This window comes from Epinephelus lanceolatus, chromosome 3, assembly GCF_041903045.1.
Source record: "Epinephelus lanceolatus isolate andai-2023 chromosome 3, ASM4190304v1, whole genome shotgun sequence".
Lineage (NCBI taxonomy): Eukaryota > Metazoa > Chordata > Actinopteri > Perciformes > Serranidae > Epinephelus > Epinephelus lanceolatus.
In genome coordinates this window covers 27,908,732-27,930,992 of record NC_135736.1, presented here as the reverse complement: position 1 = coordinate 27,930,992, position 22,261 = coordinate 27,908,732, and the positions used below count along the sequence as shown (strand labels likewise).

At 41.7% G+C, this 22,261-nt stretch overlaps 1 protein-coding gene across 5 annotated transcripts in view; it reads right to left on the bottom strand.

The window, feature by feature from the left end:
• The window catches only part of inpp4b (inositol polyphosphate-4-phosphatase type II B), a 205,751-nt gene that overhangs the window by 112,381 nt on the left and 71,109 nt on the right, over nt 1-22,261 (bottom strand). For all 5 annotated transcript variants that reach the window (XM_033624596.2, XM_033624594.2, XM_078166207.1 and 2 more), the window contains one exon: nt 17,781-17,860. In XM_033624596.2, coding sequence (XP_033480487.1) covers nt 17,781-17,860 — 80 coding nt within the window. The remainder of the gene's footprint in view (nt 1-17,780; nt 17,861-22,261) is intronic.

The following is a 22,261-nucleotide window of genomic DNA, read 5'->3' as shown; positions in this document are numbered from 1 at the left end:
CTGTATTTAAACATCTCAGTGACTGGCACATGTGGGTGATACTGTCGAATGTACATGAGCATGTTGGATGTGTTTCCTTTCAGAGACCCTGCAACAGTGGAGCAATGCCGACACACCTTACTTGTCTTAAACACAACTCACTCTCTGTTGTTGTTGTAGCTGACCTGGAACCTGCACCTGCACCCAGATCTTTCAAGCTCCAGTGTTTTATTTCAGCTGACTCTCACACCAATCCACACCAATGTTGTGCTAACCATAGCACATGCTACTAACAGCCTTTTGCTAAACATTTCAAACTAGAATTGGTGCTTGTGAACTTTGGTTTCCCAGACAGAACCGTTACAGCCCTAGTGTAAAGTTGAGCCCCGTTTCCATAATTCAGTTCAGTTTGGTACGCTTTTTTTCCTGTTTCCACTGTGAAAAGTTGTGGATGGTACCAATGGAAACCATTAGTAAACTGTAACTATATAAAAAAAGATGTCCTGCTGCCTCTTTGCAGTAGCTGGAATTGGAGAAAAAAATAACTTAATTCACTGGGTCAACTGCCGGCAACTTTTAAAGTGGAGGTGATTAAGTAAATCAATTAAAACACTTTAAATATTCCACGACAACTTAGATCATTACTTAACATACACTTTTAGTAATGAGTGGATCTTCAAGCGTTTATACATATAAATTTCGGCATGGTTATGTGAACTGCACATATCCCAATCCTCACTCGAAGAAAAAAAAAAAAGCATCACGGAGTGTCGGGCTCCAGCAACACTAAATCCCCGAGCTTGCTTTAGGGCTCATTCGGATCCTTAAGTCTGTGCTCTGCGTTCATTTCGTCTGTATTTCTGCACGTTTCCATAAAGCTTATGGATACGGGCCAAACGGAGCAGTACCACCGGGAACCGTGGGGGCAGTGTTGCTGTCACTGCCCGATACGTAGCTCTAGTGAGACACGAAGAAGAAATAACAATTCAATTTCTCTCATCGGCAGTACTAGAGAAAAGAATTCTCCGTCCTCGAGTTGCCATGTATTTTACGACCTCACTGACCACCGCCTCCTACAACGCTGCCTCTGTTTTTGTCTTTTATGCAAGAGGTACATTATCAATATCTCCTCCACAGTTGCCATGTTTGTTTTTGAGTTTGTTGTTGTCATAAACTTTTGACGCTGGGCTGCCTCCTGGTGGATATATTGGTTAACATCCATGTCAACGTAAAGGGCGCATGGAAGTACATGGGCAGTGACGGTAACATTGTTTGAAACGGACATATACATTTTCGTACGTAAAGGGAGCATAAATGAGCCCTTAGAAGGACTAAATGCACAAACCCGCAATTTTTAAATATCCCATGGAGAGAGACTCTCACTGCGGCCTGTTTTGTCGGCATGCAGCCTTGTTCTGTGGACGATAAACAAGGTGCAGACTTCCATCTATGTCACCGACCATGAGGAAATACAGTGAGTGCTGGACGGAGCAGTGAATGACAACAACCCCACCCACATGAAAGGGTACAGTTTGTGGTGGAAACACTAGGGTCTAGGTACCATGTCTGAAGGGTAACTTTTGGTTCCAAAGGTACCATCCTAAAAGTGTTTGGTGGAAACCTTGTCACTAGTGGGCAAGACATTGTAAAATTTGCTCTGAGGGTGGTGCTGTACTAAAGGCCATGTTATTGCATTTATTGAAATGGATTCTTTGTAGAGCTGCTATTTTATGACACTGCACACTCAGCTTGTCAGGCTCAGCTATATGTACATCAATCAAAGCTGTACTTTGTCCCTGCAATTACGTCGGCTCAACTACAGAAGCGATGCTATGAGTTGACCTCCAACATGTTGGAGCTGCAGAACAAGAGGAAATTCTCACCTGTTGGTGGAACTAAATGAAATCACCAACATAATTAAGATTCAATTACCGAATTGAAATGTTGACATATTTAACTCTGGGCCCATGTGCCATGCATTAAGTGTAACTAACAGTAATTTAGATCGGACATTTTTTTCTCTTTCAAATAGCAGGGTCACAGGCATTTTCCAGCTCCAAGCTCTTCAAAGTCACGTGTCTAAGTGTTATAAAAGCAATTTTTACAGCCACACACAAACATGACAGGGAGTAAACTGAAACAAAAATGTGCAGTGTGCAGACTGACACCATAACAACCAGGTGAGTCTCAGGCTGAGTCTCCCTGAGGGAGTCAAAGTCACTTTAAAAAACACAGTATAGAAAGGTCAGCCATAACTCTGCAATGAAAACTAGCCTTTCAAAATCAGGTTATGGCAGGCGGCACAGAGCTCTTTTCTCTCTCTCACAGTGAATGAAAGGGATTTAAGAGCTGTGTTGATTCAGGTCATTGGTATAGACAAGGCAAGTAGTTAGCATTCTGCTCCCTCTCAGGGTGTTAAAAAGACAGAGACAGGGTTCTGCAAAGCTATGTCTTCCTGAATAATATAACTTCAGACTAACATGGAGCAATTTAGGAATGTGGACTTAATGCAAATAGTGGAGTGTGTGTACACTGCAATAATAATAGATCCTCTGTGCTTCTTTCTTTCCCGGACACAAAAAGAGAAGTGCAAAGGAGCCAAAACTTTAGGCAGCTTTTCTCTCACCCTCTCTCCCTCTTTCTCTAAGTAAAAATAACAGCCTAGGTACATAAATAAGACACAATTCCATGGTGCAGTGTACTATTACAGGGCTCAGGCAACAAGATAAATATTTGACCTTGACCTTCAATAAAAAATAAATGTCTCAGTTTGGACTTTGCAAAGATTCAGTCAGCCTTCATTGCAAAAACATGAAAGCATTTTAATGGAGGATTTTGCTACACATCTGTCAGCCCCTGCGGTGTGTGTGTGTGTGTGTGTGTGTGTGTTTGTGTGTATTTCTCTATGTGTGAGTGTGTACGTCCATAAATGCCAATGTCCGAAACAACAAATTTATGCACACATCCTAACTCGCTTTGCTCAAAAACACACACTGAGTGACCAGAACCTTAGTGACCATTTATGGAAATGTGGGTGAACAAAATAATAGAAATGCACCCGGGCAGCGTATCCCTGCAGTGCAGCCTAACTCATAGTTTACTCCAAACAGTGTCAACATTATGAGTCAACATGAGCTTCTTGTTATGCTAATGGAGGATACATGTCACAGAGAATATGCAGCATGCATGACTGGACAAACACAAGTCAAATAGATGCGAGTTATTCTTGTTTGTCGAGATGCTCAAACAGCAATGAGCTGGCGACTCTAGAGATTCCCCAAGGTTAGTGGAATCAGACACCAAAACAAATACAGCAGCAAAATGAGAGTCAGGGTTTACACCGAAAATACAAAATGAAATTCAAGTGTTTTTAAGTACTTTTTTAAGCATTGTTTTTTTCATTTTCAAGGACATTACTTAAAGCAAAAAACTTGTTTTCAAATATAACTTTTTATGAAACAATTGATGTGATTGATGTTTCTATTTTCAGTGAAGGGTTAATTATCACCCGCTTTTTAGGCATAACTGTGAAAAAAAATCCTTAACAAAACATCTGAATGGCATGGGAGCAATGGTACTTAAACGATTTTAATGCACCACTTTCTCACGCTTCAAAAACTTCCAATTCAGAATGTTGCTGCTGTTATGAGTCCATTGCCTGCTGCATTGACTGTACTGTTTGTTTTAAAAACTGAAAAATAAAAACTTCCAATTCAGAGAAATTTTAGAGCTAGTGTCAATGTAACCATAGAAACTACTGAACTCCACTCCGCGAGTGACCTGCCCACGGTGTAAGACAAGCGGGAGAGACCTCGCCACAATTGCCAGATATCAGACAGAACCGCCAACTCGTAACAAAAAGGAGTACACATTATGAAAAAAAAAAATCATCTTTAAAATACCGTAGAACTATCTGAAAGAAGTGCAGGGAACGATGCCAGCTGGATCTTAAGTTTTACTTTCAGTTTTTGGCAAAGCCATCATGTCGGCCCACCACTGAGGAGAGAAGAAAACAGATCACAGTGAGAGGCCTGCTTATTAAGTTAAGTCATTCAAAATGTAGCTATGCCAACACAGGCCCTTTGGTGTTGCTGAGGTTTTAAAAGTGGAGCAAACTTAACTTTAACAAAGCCACAAAAAATGCAATGATTTATTGACAACATGAGATGATGACAAATAATCATTCTTGGCAGACTGCTTGCAAAGCAACACACAGTGTAGCCTGGTTACTTGCTGATTAACCAAGCTACACTGTAACAAAAATGATATCACCATCAATGGACAACATAGCTGCAGAAAAGTTGAGTAATAGGCTACAAATAAAAAGCATGCAGGCTAGCTGAAGCAAACTTACCATAGATCGTTGGTGAAGTTTGTCTGCTTTGGATGGAGATAAAAAGCTGGTGGACTGGGCGGCAGCAATGACAGATATTCATCAAAAAATCTGACGGGACACAGTGCGTTTCCCTGGCTGCTGATAACTGATTGGGCGTCAGCTGGCAGTTGCCCTCTTTAGCTCTGTGTCCCATATGATAATAGGTGACTCAAGCACCGTTTCCACCAAGCACTACAGTACGGTTCATTCGGTACGTTTTTTTTTTTTTCTGTTTCCACTGTGAAAAGTTGTGGATGGTACCAATGGAACAGCTCCGTACCGTCCCCATTTCTGGTCACCCCTCTGTTGGGGTACCTAGCACACAGATCTGGTACTAAAAGGTGGAGCCGTGAACACTGCAGTCAGTTGATTGGTCAATTGCGGACACTCACTCTGCTCAGGGCTGAGTTGTGGCTGGTTTTGCGGCTTATAGGCCCGTTTCCACCGCAGGAACTTCGGGGTAATTTTATGGGGCCGGGGCCGTTGGTGTGTGTCTCCACCGCAGGAACCACCTCCAAAGGACAGAGTTCCAGAACTTTTACAGGGGCTAAACAAGTCCCTGCCTCGGAGTAGGTACTCAGAACGGCCCCGAAAAACTCCTGGGTGGGGCTTGGGGATTACTTGGTGCTGATTGGATATACTCAAGGCGGGATATGACGTCAACAGAAAGCGACAAAATAGCTGGCATTTTTAAAACGTTGTTTGTTTCTTTGCCGCGTCACCCCGGTCAAAATGGTCGTGCAACGATTATGTCACATCCAGAGCCCAGTAACTTTACAGGAACCTTCCTTCTTCTCCGCCCTCTCAGTGGAGACACGGCGGTTGAGAGGGCCGAGCGAGAGGACGTTCCTGTAAAGTTCCTGCCCCCCAAATAGTACCAGAAACTTCTTCAGTGGAAACGGGCCTTATGTAACCACTGTTCATACCATGGAGAGTTTTACATACATTAGTAAACTGTAACTATAAAATGAAATTATGTTTTGCTGTCTCTTGCAGCAGCTGTAGTCTGAGAAAAATTATTCACTGGGCCAACTGCCAACAACTTTTAAGGTGGAACCTTTACTTGTAATGTAACTCAATGTATGAGTTGGCGATGTCAATCCATCAGCACACCTTAAATTTCAATGTGACAACTTTGACCATTACTTTAGTTTTTATTTTCTTGGATGATATACACTTTTAGTATTGAGTGGATCTTCAAGTGTTTAAAAATGTATATTAATCTGGACTGGATTATGTGAACTGCATATATTCTAATCCACACAAAAAAAGTGTCGTGGAATGTTGTTCCTGTGGGCTCCGGCAACACTAAACCCCTGAGCTTGCCTGAGAAGGACTAAAAGCACAAACCCACAATTTTTTTTTTGTTCTGAAAATGTCAGCATGCAGCCTCGTTCTGTGGACGATAAACGAGGTGCAGACTGATAAAGGCGGAAATAGGTGAGTGCTAGACGGAGCAATGAGTGACAACAACCTCGCCCACATGAAAGAGTGCTGTTTGCAGTGGAAACGCTACACAAACCTACGGTCTAAGTACCATGTCTGAGGTGTTACTTTTGGTTCAAGGTACCATAACGAAAGTATTTGGTGGAAACGGGGCTTTACTGGTGCAGTAATACTGAAACTAGAAAGTGGTCACAGCTGTGTGTGTATGGAGTATTTTACAAAAGCTTCAAATGTGGCTCTGTCAATCATAATCAAGGACCGCAGCTCTCCATTTTAAATTTAAAATCGAACTTATTATAATTGAACTTAAAGGCCCTTGCAGTAGGATGGTACACCCACACAGGAGTTTTTTTTATTGTTCTGTCCATTAGACATCTGCTGAGGACTGTGTGGGACTGTCTAGAGTGAGTTTGACAGACGTTGTGCTCTCCTCTCCTGTTAGCTCTGTTGCACTGTGGAGGTGGAAAAAATTACACCTTGACCTATAAGTGAAATCATGCAATTACCAGCATAGCTCTGCCAACCTCAAACTTGGCCAGAGGTGTAATCATCCAGAATAAGTGACAACACCTGTGTAGGTGTTGAAGAGACTTTCAAATGTAACTACTTAAAGATTTGATAGTGGTGTCTATTACAGCAGCTGAAAACCCACCAAAGTCTGCAACAAAACTTTCTTGTAAAGCTTAGTACTGGCGGTATATCAAACGTGCACATATAGAGAAGAACATAACAAAAATGGTCTTGTGCATGTACTGCACAGCATATGCCTGCTCCTCTGGTAAACATGACCATCTCCTTCTGTTCATATCCGCTATCCTCATGCTTCTTTTAAGTTTTCATACCATTAGTAGGCTGCAAAATCTTATCCAACCCCAAAGTGCAGAAGGCCATAAAAAATGAAAGGATCTACAGATTTAAACTTCACAGAGAAGAGATAAATCAAAAGCTTCCAGATGAGTGCATCATGCAACATCACTGGAAAAGAGCCTGAGTGTGTGTATGTACACACATGCTGTGTACATAGTAATATGTCAAAGTGTTGGTATTCTCATTTCCAACTGATGAAATGTGTGCAACTATGATTTCATATTAACATAGACCTAGAGTGTTCTGTTTACCCCCTAATTAACGAGGTTTAGACTGAAATAAAGAAGAAAAACATTACTGTGCAATGCCTCCTGCAAGACAAACCAACATTTGAATATTTAAAGCTATTATAGGCCTCCAAACGGACACTGCATTGCATTACTGAGAGTGATATTAAACAGCACAGCAGACAGGATATTATGCATGACCTCACCTTCTCGAGAGCGCATATTAGTGCAGGAGCAAGAGGAAAGATTGCATTGCTCTCTGTAACATCGTCCCAGCAGGGTGCTTGAATGATGGCACACAACAATTTAATCTCAGAGCAAAAATAGAGGATGGCATAAAAACACAAACAGAAACCTGCGAGACATGATTTTGTACACCTACTCTCTTCCCCTATCCTTCCTCCATTTTGTCCTCATTATCATCCTCTCATCACTTAGACAAGGACTTGGCATGAGCTGTGCCCCTAGCATGCCTAAGCACCACGTCGGGACAGATTTATTAAATCTCTCCCCTTTATTTTGGCTCCCAACACATCTCATTTTCCCATCCCGTCGACCTATGTGTGTGTGATGTTGCAAGGAGATGAGCTATAGGAAGAACCTGATGAATGATTGACCCATACTAATAGATCTTACCTTGTTTAATATGGACGTTAGGTTAACAGCTCCATACTCTGCTTGGGCTTTATTGGAATTGTAATTAGTCATGGCAGGTAATTAAGGCAGCCTGTCAATGGAATATGTCCCCCCCCCCCCCCCCCCCCCCCATTTTTCTCTCAGAGTTGCATTTTGATGCCATGGTGCAGCATTGGCCGAGTTAGTTATTTTCATATTCTGCCCATGAGCCCTGATGCCTGGGGGATCTCACAGATTATGCAGAAGAACTGCGCGGAAAAGAAGCATTTTTAGTATTGAAGGAAGAAAAATGAGGAGGCCATATGTGCATTTATTTCATCCCACCTGAGTGCTTTTCCCCCTTTTACATGCGTATGTGGCACGTGGTTGTGTGTGTCGGTATTAGCATATACTGCATGAAAAAGCAACTCTTTGTGTGCATGTAGTTTAATGTGTGCATAGCTTTCCTTGTGTGTTCCTACGTGCCTGCAAGGTGTGAGCGTAAACCCATTACACCTGCACTAAATACATTTTATTCGATGATTCCTCAAAAACACACACACACACATACACACAAACTTGCTTCCAACAGTTCCCTCAATGTGCAAACTACAGATAAAACATTTTCCACCAGCCATACACAAAAATGCCGTGGCCTTAAGTGTCCTTTGGTTTCTCTTAAGTGCTTCAGTACATGTGTTCCACTATTAGCTGCTAAACGGATAAAACGAACACGCCATAAATAAAGACATTTATATGTGTAATAATTATCCTCCTTACTTCATTTGATTTTAATTTTTTTCCCAGACTAAATATTCCTCTGCTTTAAATTGAGCAGCTAATGACTACTCTGTGAAAAATGGCGCCATATGTGTGAGTGTGTGTGACTGTCACAGGGGAGGGAAGAAGAAGAAGAATCATTCCACAGAGTACTGTAATTAGCAAGACCGCTTTGGCAACCACGCAGACATATACACACAAAAGTTGTTTAATTATTGTCTGACATTTTTGTGTCATGCCGTTTACAATATGGAGATCATTAACTTTAAATTCCCCTTAAGGACTCGTCAATCAAATGCACACAAAAGGCTCTTTTAGTGTCTTAAGAGGACCGTAACCAAAACCACCACAGGCCCAACTACAACTTTTACCCAAACCTCAGCTATTCATACGGTGCTGCAAAGCATTTTTATCTCTTGTCCAACATCCCACATATTTAGACAAAATCCCACAACATGAGTGGCTCTAGTTCTCAAAAGTCAAACCACTGAAGGACAGACGCTTTTTCTAAAATCTGGCTTTTATCCAATGCCTGTGAAGAAAGCAGGAAGGGCTGTCATCATGGGGCTGTGTTGATGTCAATCAAGCTGTGCACACGTGGGTCAAATGCAAGTTAACCTGTCACCGTCATATATGCTATACCCAGTGGGGAAAACTGCAAGTCACCACAAAGTCACAAGCTATGCAGATTTAGGCGGAGGATAATGGAAACTACCACAAAGAAAAGGAAAATGCAGTTACAAAAAAGACTGGGAAACCACTTATGACTGGCTGAAGCCGGTCGGTAGACGGCTATTCTCAGAGGTTTCTTAGAATTTCTTATTTATTTTTACTCTCAGTAGTAATTAGTAAGGGAAGGGAATACAATGTGAAGTGACACATGTACATGTGAGGCAGAATAGAAGTGAGATGGATATTAAAAATTCTAGTCTACCTCTCAGCATCGGTTTCACGTCTCCCATATTGTCCCACACAAACATACTCTCTGTCCCACAGTTGGTTTGTTGGTGGATGGTCACCCTAACCTCAACTAAAATCCAAGTTGTACCATGTGGGGAGCGGCGCTTTATCCCCACATGGGAGGAGAGTCCCCATAATGTGACAGCAGTAAGAGAATAATGTCCCCACAACAGGACTAATACGAGTACACACAGACCCATACACACACACCCTCACACACTTTTTCTTCAGTATAACTGTATCAGATAGTTGATCTTTAGGCTTTTAGGTCAGGCTCAGATAAAAATCAGTCACAGGGGATATAGTGTAAGGGAGAGTTGGCTTTCTCTGGATAAGTGTGAGAATTGGGACAGGGTGATAGTGAGGGCTCTGGGGTGGTAAAATGGTTTTATCATTGATAGCGGGCTAAACTGTTACTGGTGGGACAGCAAAGAGAGGCTCTATCCAATGGGAATGGATGAATAAGCCATGAAGCCAGGCAGCAGAGGCACTGGTCTGAGATAATGTAGCCTTGCCATGGTAAATCTCTGATGCACACATGTGCACGCACACACACACTGACACAAGCATACAAATTCATATCAAAATCAAATCTCAAACTGTGCTGTAGAACTGGGTCATAGAGTGCCTCTCCTACTGAGTGTATAAAGTTTTAGAGATAACAAGAGGAGCAAAAGGGAGCTACAGCGTGCGAGACTGAAAGGGCAAGAGAATGAACGAGATGCTTTGAGCAGGGCTGAAATAGCAATACGAAGACTGACGAGTGTGTCACTAATTTAGCAAACCCATGCTTTTACTGTATATTCTTTATGTGCTCCTGTGCGGAGGTCTATATACATTGTATGCACATTTTCACATTACCCATTGTCCCATTTAGACTACACCATTTTCTTCTTTGGTGGGGCGAAGGAGGCTCACCTCCCTTTTTGGAGATAATAATCTTTCCTCCCATGTGTATACATAACATGCATTATTGAGAGACCTCTGCAGCGGTGACATCCTTCCAGCTCCTGTAGCACAGTGGTTGTATTGCTCGTCCTGGGTCCCCATTTAAACCACGCTAGATTTAGAAATGTGCGTGCCTGCAAAGCAAGCCAAACTCTATACCGGAGGTAGGAGAAGGTACAAACCTTCCCGAGTTATTCAGTAGGAAAAAAAAATTCTCAACAGAGCTCGCAGAGAGGCAGGATAAGAACTTGCAAATGTATGCAAATGGGTTTCTCGCTCAAGTTTGAAATAAAACGCAACAAAATAAAGAACAAATGACAATTCATGAATAAACCAAAGATAAACGGCAAACCATTTAATTCACTTGTTACGTTGCTATCAATGGCATAAATACAAACCCTGCAGCCATTAGCCAGCATGTAGCCACGGTAAATACTACAGATTATGTACTGTGTGCATCTATGTTTGCAATCAGCGGACAATTAAGAACCCAGTTATGATTAGTTATTGCATTGTAAATAAACACTTCAGACCTAGTATGGCTATGTGATGCATCACTGAGCCAAGATACAGGAGCATTTCTGAGGTACAGTAGCTCCTTCATCCTGTGTGAGTAATAGCCACGAGGGAATCAGGCAAGGAGTCCAAGTCCATATAACACACAACCAGAGAGAGATTTACTACAGGCTCTGTGCAGGTACCAGGCAAAGGCAGCATGCTGCAGCATGTGAGGGCATAGTTGGTGTGGAGAAGAGTTGACTGTGATTAGACAGAAAGACTGTGTATTTCATTATTAAAACAAGAGTAAGGACTAAGGTTAAGGCTGCACTAATGGTAAGATGATTGTGTGTGATGTGAATAGGGTTGGATACCACTCACATTTTAACTGATACTGGTTAGTGAAATTTGTTACTGGTACCCAAAGGTACCATTTATCAGTACTGTACTACCTCTGTAATGACAAAAACGCAATTTCAGTAGTAAAAAAATTCATTCCAAATTCCAGCTGCGCGGCAAAAGCGAAAGGACAGTCTTTGGGATTACAACCCGGAGCAGAGTGTGCTGCTCTCCGGCTCTTTCCAGAGACAGTAGTGCGATCAGGTTTTGTACCACCTTATGTTGTCTAGAGTGGCCACGATCAACTGCAGTTGCTGCATTGCAGCCAGAACACGGCGCACTCACTCTTACTAAAATTTGGCACAGTGTGACTTAACATGAATCCGTACTCAGTGGTATCAATTTAGGTATCCAACCCTACATGTGAAAAGGTGTTGCTTGTACTGTCAGTTCCTCTCAGCTCTTCGAATAGTTTTAGTATATTTACAGCTCATTGCTTTGGTTTCACAACTTTCCTGTTTCTATTTATTACCATCGCTTTCGTCAACCTTGTTTCCAGCGAAACTAGGCAGCTGTTATTAGCTAAATGATTATGATAAATCCCCTATACACTACCTGCCCAGCATCAAACAGCAGACTGACGCAATAAGAGACTAGATGGTGAAGAAAGTCGAGCATTTAGCCGTGAGAGTAAACACTGGACATTCATCAGGTGGAGAGAAACACAACTCCAAATGAATGCTAATGTTGCTCTTTCTTGTCTGGATGTGTAAATAGTCTGTTTGCTAATATTGTTCACCTACCTGTACAGTGTGACCCATATGTAAATATTGTGTTTAAAGCTTGTTCTGCCACCTTAAGAGGCCAAAACAGTCAATACTGCTGTATATAGATGAGAGAATGCATAAGAGACATTATAAAACACTAGGCATGATGCCACACTCATGCTACAACCAAGTTATAACTAGCACGGTGCTGAGAGGTGATTTTATTTTAGTTCTCAGAGTATTACTCAAGGTAGGAGAACACTGAGGGCATGCTGCTCTGCAACTATATCTTAGAAACACAAATGTACGCACAGAACCATGCAGGCATAGACACAGACACAGCTGGACACAGTACTCAGAACATCATGGCAGCTAAATAATTGATAAATAATTTCCTTTTAGATGACTTCAGCGTTGACGATTTCACTTATATTTAGACTTTTAATCCCAAACAGCACACAGCTTCCAACTTTACTTTTGGTTTAAATTCACTCCCATCTTCACGAACAAATCCAAAGAGACTGCAGCCTCTAAATAAGACATCCAACATGTAGTTTTTGTGATATTGCAGGTGGACTACAGAATTATTACCAGGCAAACTTTAGCTGACTTTGTGTGCTGACCAAACAAATCATCAATAATTCCCTTTAAATCAGTTTTCTGCTCTTTGATTAATAAAAGGTCCAGACTTCAAAGAAACAACTCAATTCTCCAGGTAGCCTTTTTTTGCCGTATTTTTTTGGGTTGTGTATAGGCATGTGTGTCTGTGCTGCCAGTGAGTGCGAACACCTTGGAGTTGCTTTTGGTCATGTGGGAGCTGCAGGAAGGTAAGATATTCCCATCATCACTTCAATGGCTTATGGTACCTACAAAAGAGACCAATCTTCACAAAGGCTGCGTTCGTTCAACGCGACACTGTAAGGAACCTTAAAAAAAAGTGACCCAAATCAAACAGGTCGTGCCTTACAGGAAACAAAAACAATCCGTGACTAACATCCTAACCAGCCGCACATGAAAGTGAGCGTGGGACCTGAGAGACGAGCTGAAATGCAGACAGAATTCATGGGAATATAGGATGAGCTCTGAGGTGGACAGCCCTGTAGCGGACTGAACTTTACTGAAGAGGCCAAAGTAAAAGCAAAAGTCACATACACACACTGGCGCTGGTCAAATACCAATTTCCTCTCTACATATACTCAGCACCAATGTAAATCCAGAGCTTACAAAGAGAAGTTGGTCAAAGTCATATTGGTTTTGAGATTCACTGAAGGGAATCAATCCTTGCCTCGTGGAGATAACGTAGTCCCGCTTTGCCTCTGCCGAGCAAAAGTAAACTCAAATTAACCGCCTTTCTGCAACAACTAACTGGGTGGGGATTAGAGCATTGTGTTAAAATGAAGAATCTGTTCCTTAACGCGCAGAGTGAATTGCATTCCTGTCCACGTCTGTGCTGCAGCATGCGAGCTGCCTGGCCAGCAGAAGTAATATGAACTGTGAATCACAGGCTCGTCCACAGGTCAAAGAATGAATCATACATGCTCATGGAAAGCTGCTCATCCCTGAAATGTTTTCTCACAGGATGAACCAACAAACAAACAGCATATCGAATCAACGACAGTTTCCTCTGTGCGTCTGTATGTGTTATGCATGCATCGCCAACTGTGGAGTGTAACACATTCGAGCCCCTGCACCACACCACCAGCAGCAGCTCTGCAGGCTATAATGACTTTGTGTGTGTCTGAATGGGTACAGAAGATTTTAAATATGATACCAGTCATTATTTAGCACAGTGCAGGTTTTAAACGATCATGCTTGAGTAATCTTTTGTTGTTAAACAGCATCAGATCTTTGTACTACAAAGAAATGTAATTTGCTTTTATTGTGTTCCTTTTTTTTTTTTTTTTTTACTAAAAATTGACTGTGTGGGGCCGACCTGGTAGAGTGTGCGCACAATATAGGGTGAGTCCTTTGCAGCAGCCTGGGTTCAATTTCGACCCCAGCTGTCCTATCAAAAAAGACAAAAAATACCCCAAAAATAATCTAAAAAAAAAAAAACAAACAAAAAAAACAATAATGACTTTGTTTACACAGTGAGTGGCTTTCCTCATTTTCTGTAATTATTTTTAATAGCCCCTTTTGCAGGCGTCCCAAACCTTCCAAACAGAGGAATGCCTCCTTGCAACCACTTGTTACTGGTTGCCTAAAGATGTTTTTCCTTTGTTTCACTTGAATAGTTCCAAGCCTGAAGAGGTAAAATTAACCATTTATTTACGAGTGAAAAAAGCAAAGATTAAAGCAAAGTCTAAAAAAAAAATCATATGATTTTTGTGACAGAATGTTTTCCCAACTTTCCTATTTTCTTTATCATTTCTCAACCCTCCTTATTTATCTTGAGAACCTGTTTGGGAGTCCTGACTGTAGCAAATAAATAGACATAGCTACCGTGATGCCACCCAAGTTGTGGACTCCTGTTCTGAAGGATTGAATTTGGCATTTTGGCCATCTCCATTGTGGTTTTATACAGCCAAAAATTACCACATTTGGTTGAGAGGCCTGTGCTGTGGAGGAGCGAGGGGTGGATCTGACTGCAAACACTATCAGCAGACAGCCTGTCAAAGCAGCCCGATCTTAATTATGCGTAACTTTAAGTTTTAATAACATGTAAACAGGTGAGATGTGTATAATTCACACAGAGCCTCTGCCCTGCAGGCTGTCAACATGTTCATCTCTACTGTAAGTTGGGCATTTTAACATTGAGATCTACAGGGACTGACTGGCTTCTGGAGCCAGCCTCAAGTGGCCATTCAAAGAACTGCAGTTTTTGGCACTTCTGTGTTTGATTCATTTTTCAGTCCCCGCAGCTGCCACTTTGTCTTGACCCACACTGTGGGACTCACAGAGAGAATGCTGCTGAACATGCACCCTTTAGTATGACTAGGGGAATAGGGCTGTAGCAACAGTAACAGCAGCCTCTAAATACTGAAACAATCTGTTGACATTTTCAAAAACCAATCTTTTTTTTCCTTCCTGTTATTAAAAAGCATTGTGGCAGCACTGTAAGTATCATGGGAGGACTTCATGTTATCCTCAGGAATAAATAATACACTACCAAAAAATAAAATGAGCCAGAAACACAACAGTGGTGGGTGGGGGTGGGGGGTGCGGCTGTAATTTCTATTCTCACGGCAGCTCATATAGTCAATCGTGTATGATACAATTATACCTGGTGACATGGGATCACCTGCAGGAAATGAAAAGCATAAAAGAGAGAAGAAAAAGGAGGAAAAAAGGAGCGAGGATTGCCAAAGGGGAATATTTTCAGACACAACTATGACTGTGAAGGCAAAAGGGGAAATTCAGTTTAATAATACAAACAGAGCAAATTTTCTCTGCACTCGGTGTGTGACAACATACTGGATGATGAAATATATGTTAAAATGCAGCATTGTTGAGTAACACATTATTAAGAAATATGAATCAGCTTAAAATGCAGCGGGCCAGTGAATAGCAGTAGCAATAGTTAATTATATTATACAGTCTATGTGTTGTTTTTTCTTTTTTAGGGAAATTCTTTAAGTATACTTAAAGATATATTACAGTATATAGGAACTGTGGACTACTCTTTGTACACAGTATCAACAGCTTTGTCCTCTTGCTAGATTTGCATACTTTTCAGCATTATGTGCACGATTTGCATTGCTTCCTTTTGGAGCCTGTTTATACCTGGAAATAACAAGCTTCTTGAGCTATCCGATCACAAGTGGACAGCACTACAAACAAGTGTAAATTACCATTAAGGCGCTTTGTGATCTGATGATGCAAACCACTTGCCAAAATGGTCTGGCACGCATTTGACCACATATCTTTTGTAGAGTGCTACAGCGTTCTGTTGCCTCCCTGACAAGGCACATATCATCAATGCAGGATGTGGTGCTGTTTTGGTGACAGCGTGTTAATGCTCTATGACTTGCCCATTTTACAATGAGCTGGACAAAGTGTTACGTGACTGTCCATCGTTTTGCCGTATAAACATTTAGCAACACAGCCATCAACGTGAGTAGCAGGTATGCTAGCAGACAGCAAGAGATGCATGACAGACTCAGGTGTGAACTACAGCTCTGATCAGGCCGATAACAATCTGGCCCGACCCTACATAAACCTGCACAGTTTCTGTCCAAACCCAACCTGAGCCATGGCAGCCATTTTGGGCCCAAGCCTGATTAAAAATCTGTATTTCTACGGTAAAAAAAATTAATGTGTTACATTTCATATTACAAGCTAATGGCTGATGTGTTTTCTTGCCTCAGCTGAATGTGCTGCACCCCTCAGTGTGTCTAGTGTGCACGACGGTCCATGGGGATGCGGTGCGCTGATGATGATTACCACTTTTCGCTGCATGTTACGCCCATCACTTTCACTGCATGGGAGGCAGAAGCAAACAGTGCCAACCAAGTCGTCTTCCTCTCGTTTTCTATCCTGCTCTCTCACACGCTCTATCTCTTTCCCTTAGTTTCGCCTCTATATTGCTCTGTCACCTTCCCTCTCTCAGTCATAGTCCTCTCCTACTTTTCTCTCCCTCTTGAGTCAGCCCATTAAAACTCCTGCCACTTAAGCACGAGAACTGCTGGTTCCATTAAGAAAAAAATAAAAAGAAAACACAGGTAAATTGGTGAAAACCCAACCTGATTTAAACCTGGGGGAGTAATGAGAAAGTACATCCCGGCCCAGATCTGATGGATTGGGTTGGGCCCAGTCGGGCTCGGCAGAGATTTAGAGCTCTAGTGTGAATGGCGATGTGTCTTGGCCATCCATGGTGGATGCATGCTGCTTACGGTCTGGCCACTACCTTTTCATAAATTTGCAAACTCATCTGCGTGCTGTGCCCGGGAATGTCCCGAATAGAGCAAAGTAAAAGGACAGGAAAATACAGGTAGAGGGTCAATTCTCTGCAGGTTAATACACCATCACACACTTCCAGTGGGCCTTAAGTGATAACTGATAGGGCTTACTTCTGTGTGAGTCTATACATTGTTTTTAAAGAAATTCCTATACCTTTCAAGAGTGAACACACTGAACACTGCCCTCAATCACATCTGACCACACCAGAAATTACTGATGGGTGTGGTTAGAAGTGTAATGTGATGCACCTGTAACAACATCAAACAGTACTGTCACAGGGTCCTGGAGTACAACTGCACATCACCGCAGCGAGTTAACATGTGAAAGCTTAGTAAAAACAAGATTTTCAGCTGGTGTTAAGGTATTCACTGGTAGAGTATACTCCATGTGGTGGTAGCCACCAGCTAGTGAAAATATTTTGTGTCAATAGAAGCAATTAAATCAATGAGGACAGATGTTAAAAAACACAGTACTGTTGTCTATTTTTTTCTCTGTTGGCTGCTTGATTTTTATTATACAACTATCATACACAGCTTAAATGACTAAAAGCTGAGGGCACATCCAAGCTCTTGACCTTAACACTGCGTGCTCACATGCAGATCAAACATTTAAAAATGTTTTACGTTTTGCAGATCACTCTATGACCCCATGTGAATTTCAAAACATATTAAAATGTCCTTGAAAAATAAAATGTTTTTGGCCCACCTTTCAAACAAGAAGCATGTACTCCATCCCATTCAGTTTACCATCTCCCAGAAATCGCACTTATTCCCGACCCCATTCACCACGAAAAACACAAACAAACAAACCGTAAAAGCAGATCAGAGTACTGTATTCCCACATGCTAACATAACACCTTGGATACAAACAACCCTGGCAGCTACTGCAACATTCCTGAAGCTGCTGTTGCAACATCTGTGGGCAGGTCTCTTTTCCCAACTCATTTCAGTTTGATGTTTAAGTTGGTCTGTCAGTTCTTGTGCGAAGAAGCACAATCTTTGGATTCTAAAGTCTGATTTTTATTTAGCCCGGAGGAACGCAGGGAGCGATGAACAGAGTATGACAGAAACACGCACTTACCTGAGACTCAAGGTCAGTCGTTCATCTTTAGCCCTCAGCAGATCACCTACTGAAAATGTGGCACTGCCCAGGAAGCTGCTCTGTAGAACCAGACAGAGAAGAACAAAATAGCTTGTTAACATGGGGCAACATGTTTCAGCAGCAAGTACATAGTTACAACAAAAGAACAAGACTACTGAATAACTCGTGTCATGGAGGTGTTAAAAACAGATAAGTGCCACCAACAGTGTGTCAGATATAACTTTGAGCTCTGATCTAAAAAAAAAAAACAGAAAAGTGAGAAATTGTTGACATGAGGCGCAGGGACGTACAATCTACTCTCCTTCTCTGTCTCCCTTTCACCCCCGTTCTCCCCTTTCTCACTGCTCTGACAACATGTGTTTGCTGCAGGCATGATGTGAACAGGGGGTGTCAGCACACGAGAACTGGGTCACAGAGGGAGAGGTAGGGGACGAGCCCATCAATAACGAAGAGAGATGATCTACATTCGTAGAAAACGCACACACACACACACACACACACACACACACACACACACACTCCCTCACAGGCATGCCCAGATGCAAGCACATCCACACACACACACAGAAAAGTCCTGCACCTGCAAGTAACACCATTAACATGCTAGCTTGCGCTGCAGGAGGGGAGGGATAAGACCATGCCAAGGACACGGGCTGCTCTGAACAAAGCTAAAACAAAGAGTAGGTAATTAACAACAGGTACAAAGGTGACTCCACATGTTTCATCATACAGGGGAAAAAAGGATCTTAATTAAAGTATTTGCAGCCTGTTCACACTCTTCTCTGAGATACCAGGATGCCACAGTTCCTTTTAAAGGCCCTTTATTCACCAAATTTATGCTGTTTTTTTTTTATTCATAAGCTCACACAATAGTGTCAGCGATGGTTCTGCGAACGCTGAGGTAACAATACAAAAACAAGACAATTTGTGTCTTGCCCCTGTCTGTGGCTTTAGATAGCTGTCAAAGGCTGTACCTTGCCTCTGAAGATGAAACCAGGATTGTGTCTGTTGTTGAAATGAATGCAAATGAGTTCCAGGTGTTGTAAGCAAACACCAGAAAGCTTCCACACACAAACATGAGATTTTTATTCCTCATCCTATAGAGAGCAAAGCGCAAAAAAGTCAGCCTGTGGAAATGGGATGTACCAATCCAATGTGCTCAGTCCTGAAAACAGGGATGCAAGTAATGGTTATTTTTCATATTGATTAGTCTGCAGACCATCTTCTCAATTAATCATTCCAACGTTTTGTCTATAACATGGCTGAAAACACAGACAATGCCCATTATAACTTGTTGTATCAGACCACTATGCCAAACACAAAGATACTCAGCTTATTGTCATATTCTTCTGATTTGAGAAGCTTAAGCTGAGAAAGTTTGGCACATTTGCTTAGAAAATGAGAGTACAAGTGTCGTACATTCTGGCTACATATGCATTTCTTTTATTTTGTTGATGTTTTGGCCTGTCTTCTTCGAGAACACTTCAACAATCAAGATCAAGATTTTGTAGAAGGCCCAAATAAAAGAAATCCATAGGGAGCCAGAGTGTGCGACACTTGCTTTCTACAATCAAGTCTACTGCCAGTGATCAGCACCTCGTCATAATGCTTGATGTGCGTTACTTTTGTATTTTAAAAAAGTAGAGTAGTCATGCCTACCATACACCAGACCACTTTGAAAACACTTTTGCTTCAAAAACTAAAGTCTGACACCCCCTCACATCTAAAGACAATGTGAGTTTTTAGTCACACACTATGAGATTTTGCAAAAACTGTGAATCAAGGTCACTATTTGCAGGACTACAATAGATTCCCTTTGAGATTATTACCTATCCTGCTCCCATTGGAAAACATTACACCAACTTCCATTTCAGAAAAATTACATATTAACAATTCCTTACATGTCCGCAAAAACATTTAACTTTAAAAACACAAGACAAAAGGTGTCAAATGTCAACAGTATTCTTGTCAATTTGGCATCAATATAATCCAAAAAGATAAACTGTAAAAAGTTTACATTTTGGATTTTGTCACCTCAACTTGCTACCAGCCCCTGTTGGTTAGCTGCGGTATTTTAGTGGGTGGATTTTAGTTTACAAAGTTAAGATTTCCTGCTAAAATAAGTGCTGTTTGGTGGATCGGATACACGCTGAATTAAACACTGACTCTTGTTCATTCCACAACTCCAACAGTTTTTCCTCCTTTTCCACAGCACAAGAGAACCAAGACGTTCTTGTGCCTTCCCAGAGTCTTCTCCATGTTTACTGTCTTCATATTTGCATTAGCAAAAACAAAAAAAGCCATGATAATGTTGATAATATTAAACATGTCTGATTTTGTTGGAACGTCACGACGAAAAAGACCGACTTATACCTTACACCAAACTCCAGCAAAACTCTCATGATTTTATTCCAACACTGGAAATTTGTCTGCGACAGTGAAACTGTACAAAGGTAAACAGGGTTTCGTTGTCCGTATCTTTTCACCATTCAGTGACTTTGACTAAAGAAAGCACTGGTATTGGATCAAGATCAGGATCATCAGATACCCTGAGTTGAGTTATCAGGAGAGAAAAAGTTGGATCAATGCGTCTCTACAGCGAAATACTGTACAAAAAAAAGAAAAGAAAATGTAACAGTGTCATAGAGTTGTCACGTCAATTGTGGCAACTGTGGTAAAGACTGCATAACTGATGAGAGTTGTCTCAGGTCACATGACTGTTGCAGCGCCTATTATAAAGTCTTCACAGACATGACTCACTGATTATTTATATTTATGAGGTTAGATGTTGTTTCTAGTTGAAAATATTTATGTACAGCTTTTTTTGTGTGTAAGTTATTCTAAAATAAGAGAAGATTTTCTTCTATTGTTTGCCTACCTCTAATCTTGGTTCCTCCCTCCTCCTACCACTGCACCGCTCTTTCTCCCTTTCTTTATTCTCTCTGCAGTCTCCTGTATCAGATAAAAAAAGGGCATCCTGTCTACTGACCTTTTCTCTCAATCATTTCCTCCCTGAGCATTTTCCTGCTACGCCATACGAATCCCCCATATGCTTACAGCAAAACACTGCCCCAAACACATTTTCCTGCCCCGGCCCACTCACAAGTAGGCAAACACAGAGACTCATACGCATGCGTACACACACAGAAAGAGGAAGAGACCAAAACACAAGGTCAGTCAAAAGTGCTATGAAAAAAAAAAAAACCCTCAACAATACATAATATTGAAACACAGTGTAAGGTTTAAAAAGGAGCTCAAATTTACCAAGACAGACACACAGCTTCAAGCCTCATATTCAGTCACAGTTTTATGCAGCATAGTGCCATGTCCTTATTGAATTAAGCAGAGATAGGATCCCCAGTAGACACCAACTGATATGCACAACGTCATATTCTTCAGCAATGACGTATCATAACCAAGCCTAGTCTGCCCAGATAACCCAGAGCACAAGGCACAGAAGGCCATTACACACCGTGGAGGAACATTATATCCCTATGTAGCCATTACTCGCAAGCCGGTACAGAACGTCTGGTAAATGGTCTTAGAAATCCATTCCTTAGCATCTTTTTATGGCCCCTCACGATGAAGGCTTTAAAAGTAATGAAGCTCCTGAGACCGTCCTCTTACGCAAGATCAAAGTGGCTGTACCACAGAAAATGAGAGAAAGATGGGGGCAAGAGGAGGAGTGGAGTGAGAAGAGAAGACAAATGATGCTCTTCCAGGATCATGGAGGATTGATTATGATGGTCTCGCTCTGTTCCCTTCTCACATGCCCCAGCTCTCTCTTTTTTCTATCTATCTTTTTTTGCCTGCTCTTGCTCATTCCCTTGACCGGTTCTATTGGTCATGCCAGTTGAAAGCTACGAGAGAAACTTTTGATCTATGATCTCCTTCACCGGCTTTCAAGAAAAGGAGACAGTGAGACATTTTGCATGAGCTTGGAGATAAATACGGCGCAACCAAACACAAAAGTGCTCTTGAAAACACATGCACACGCTTAAAAGATCAATCACAGGCCAAAAAATGAAAGACACTTCTTGTGCAGGAACATGTACAGCTGACAGGGTGCATGTCTACAGGCAATATCAGACACTTGTCTGCGGACCTGTGAAGGCCACAGTGTCTGTCCATCACTTGGCAGAGGTAAACGGTCCAACTCAAGCTGTAGATCTATTGATTTTCCTCACGCCCTGGGTGACAGAGTGACACACACGTACAGACACACGCGAACTCTCTCTCAATCATCCCCCCTCTCCCTATCTGTCTGTCTCTCTCACACACACACACAGACTGCAGAGAATACCTGGAGGAGAGGGCATTCATTCACATGCTATGCCAACAAATGACATTTCATATAAATGGCAGCAGTGACAGTTTTGGCACTCGCTGAATAAAACACATCTGGCAAACATTTATAAATATGAACAGAATTATACCACGGAGGTCAGTAGTGTCTACAT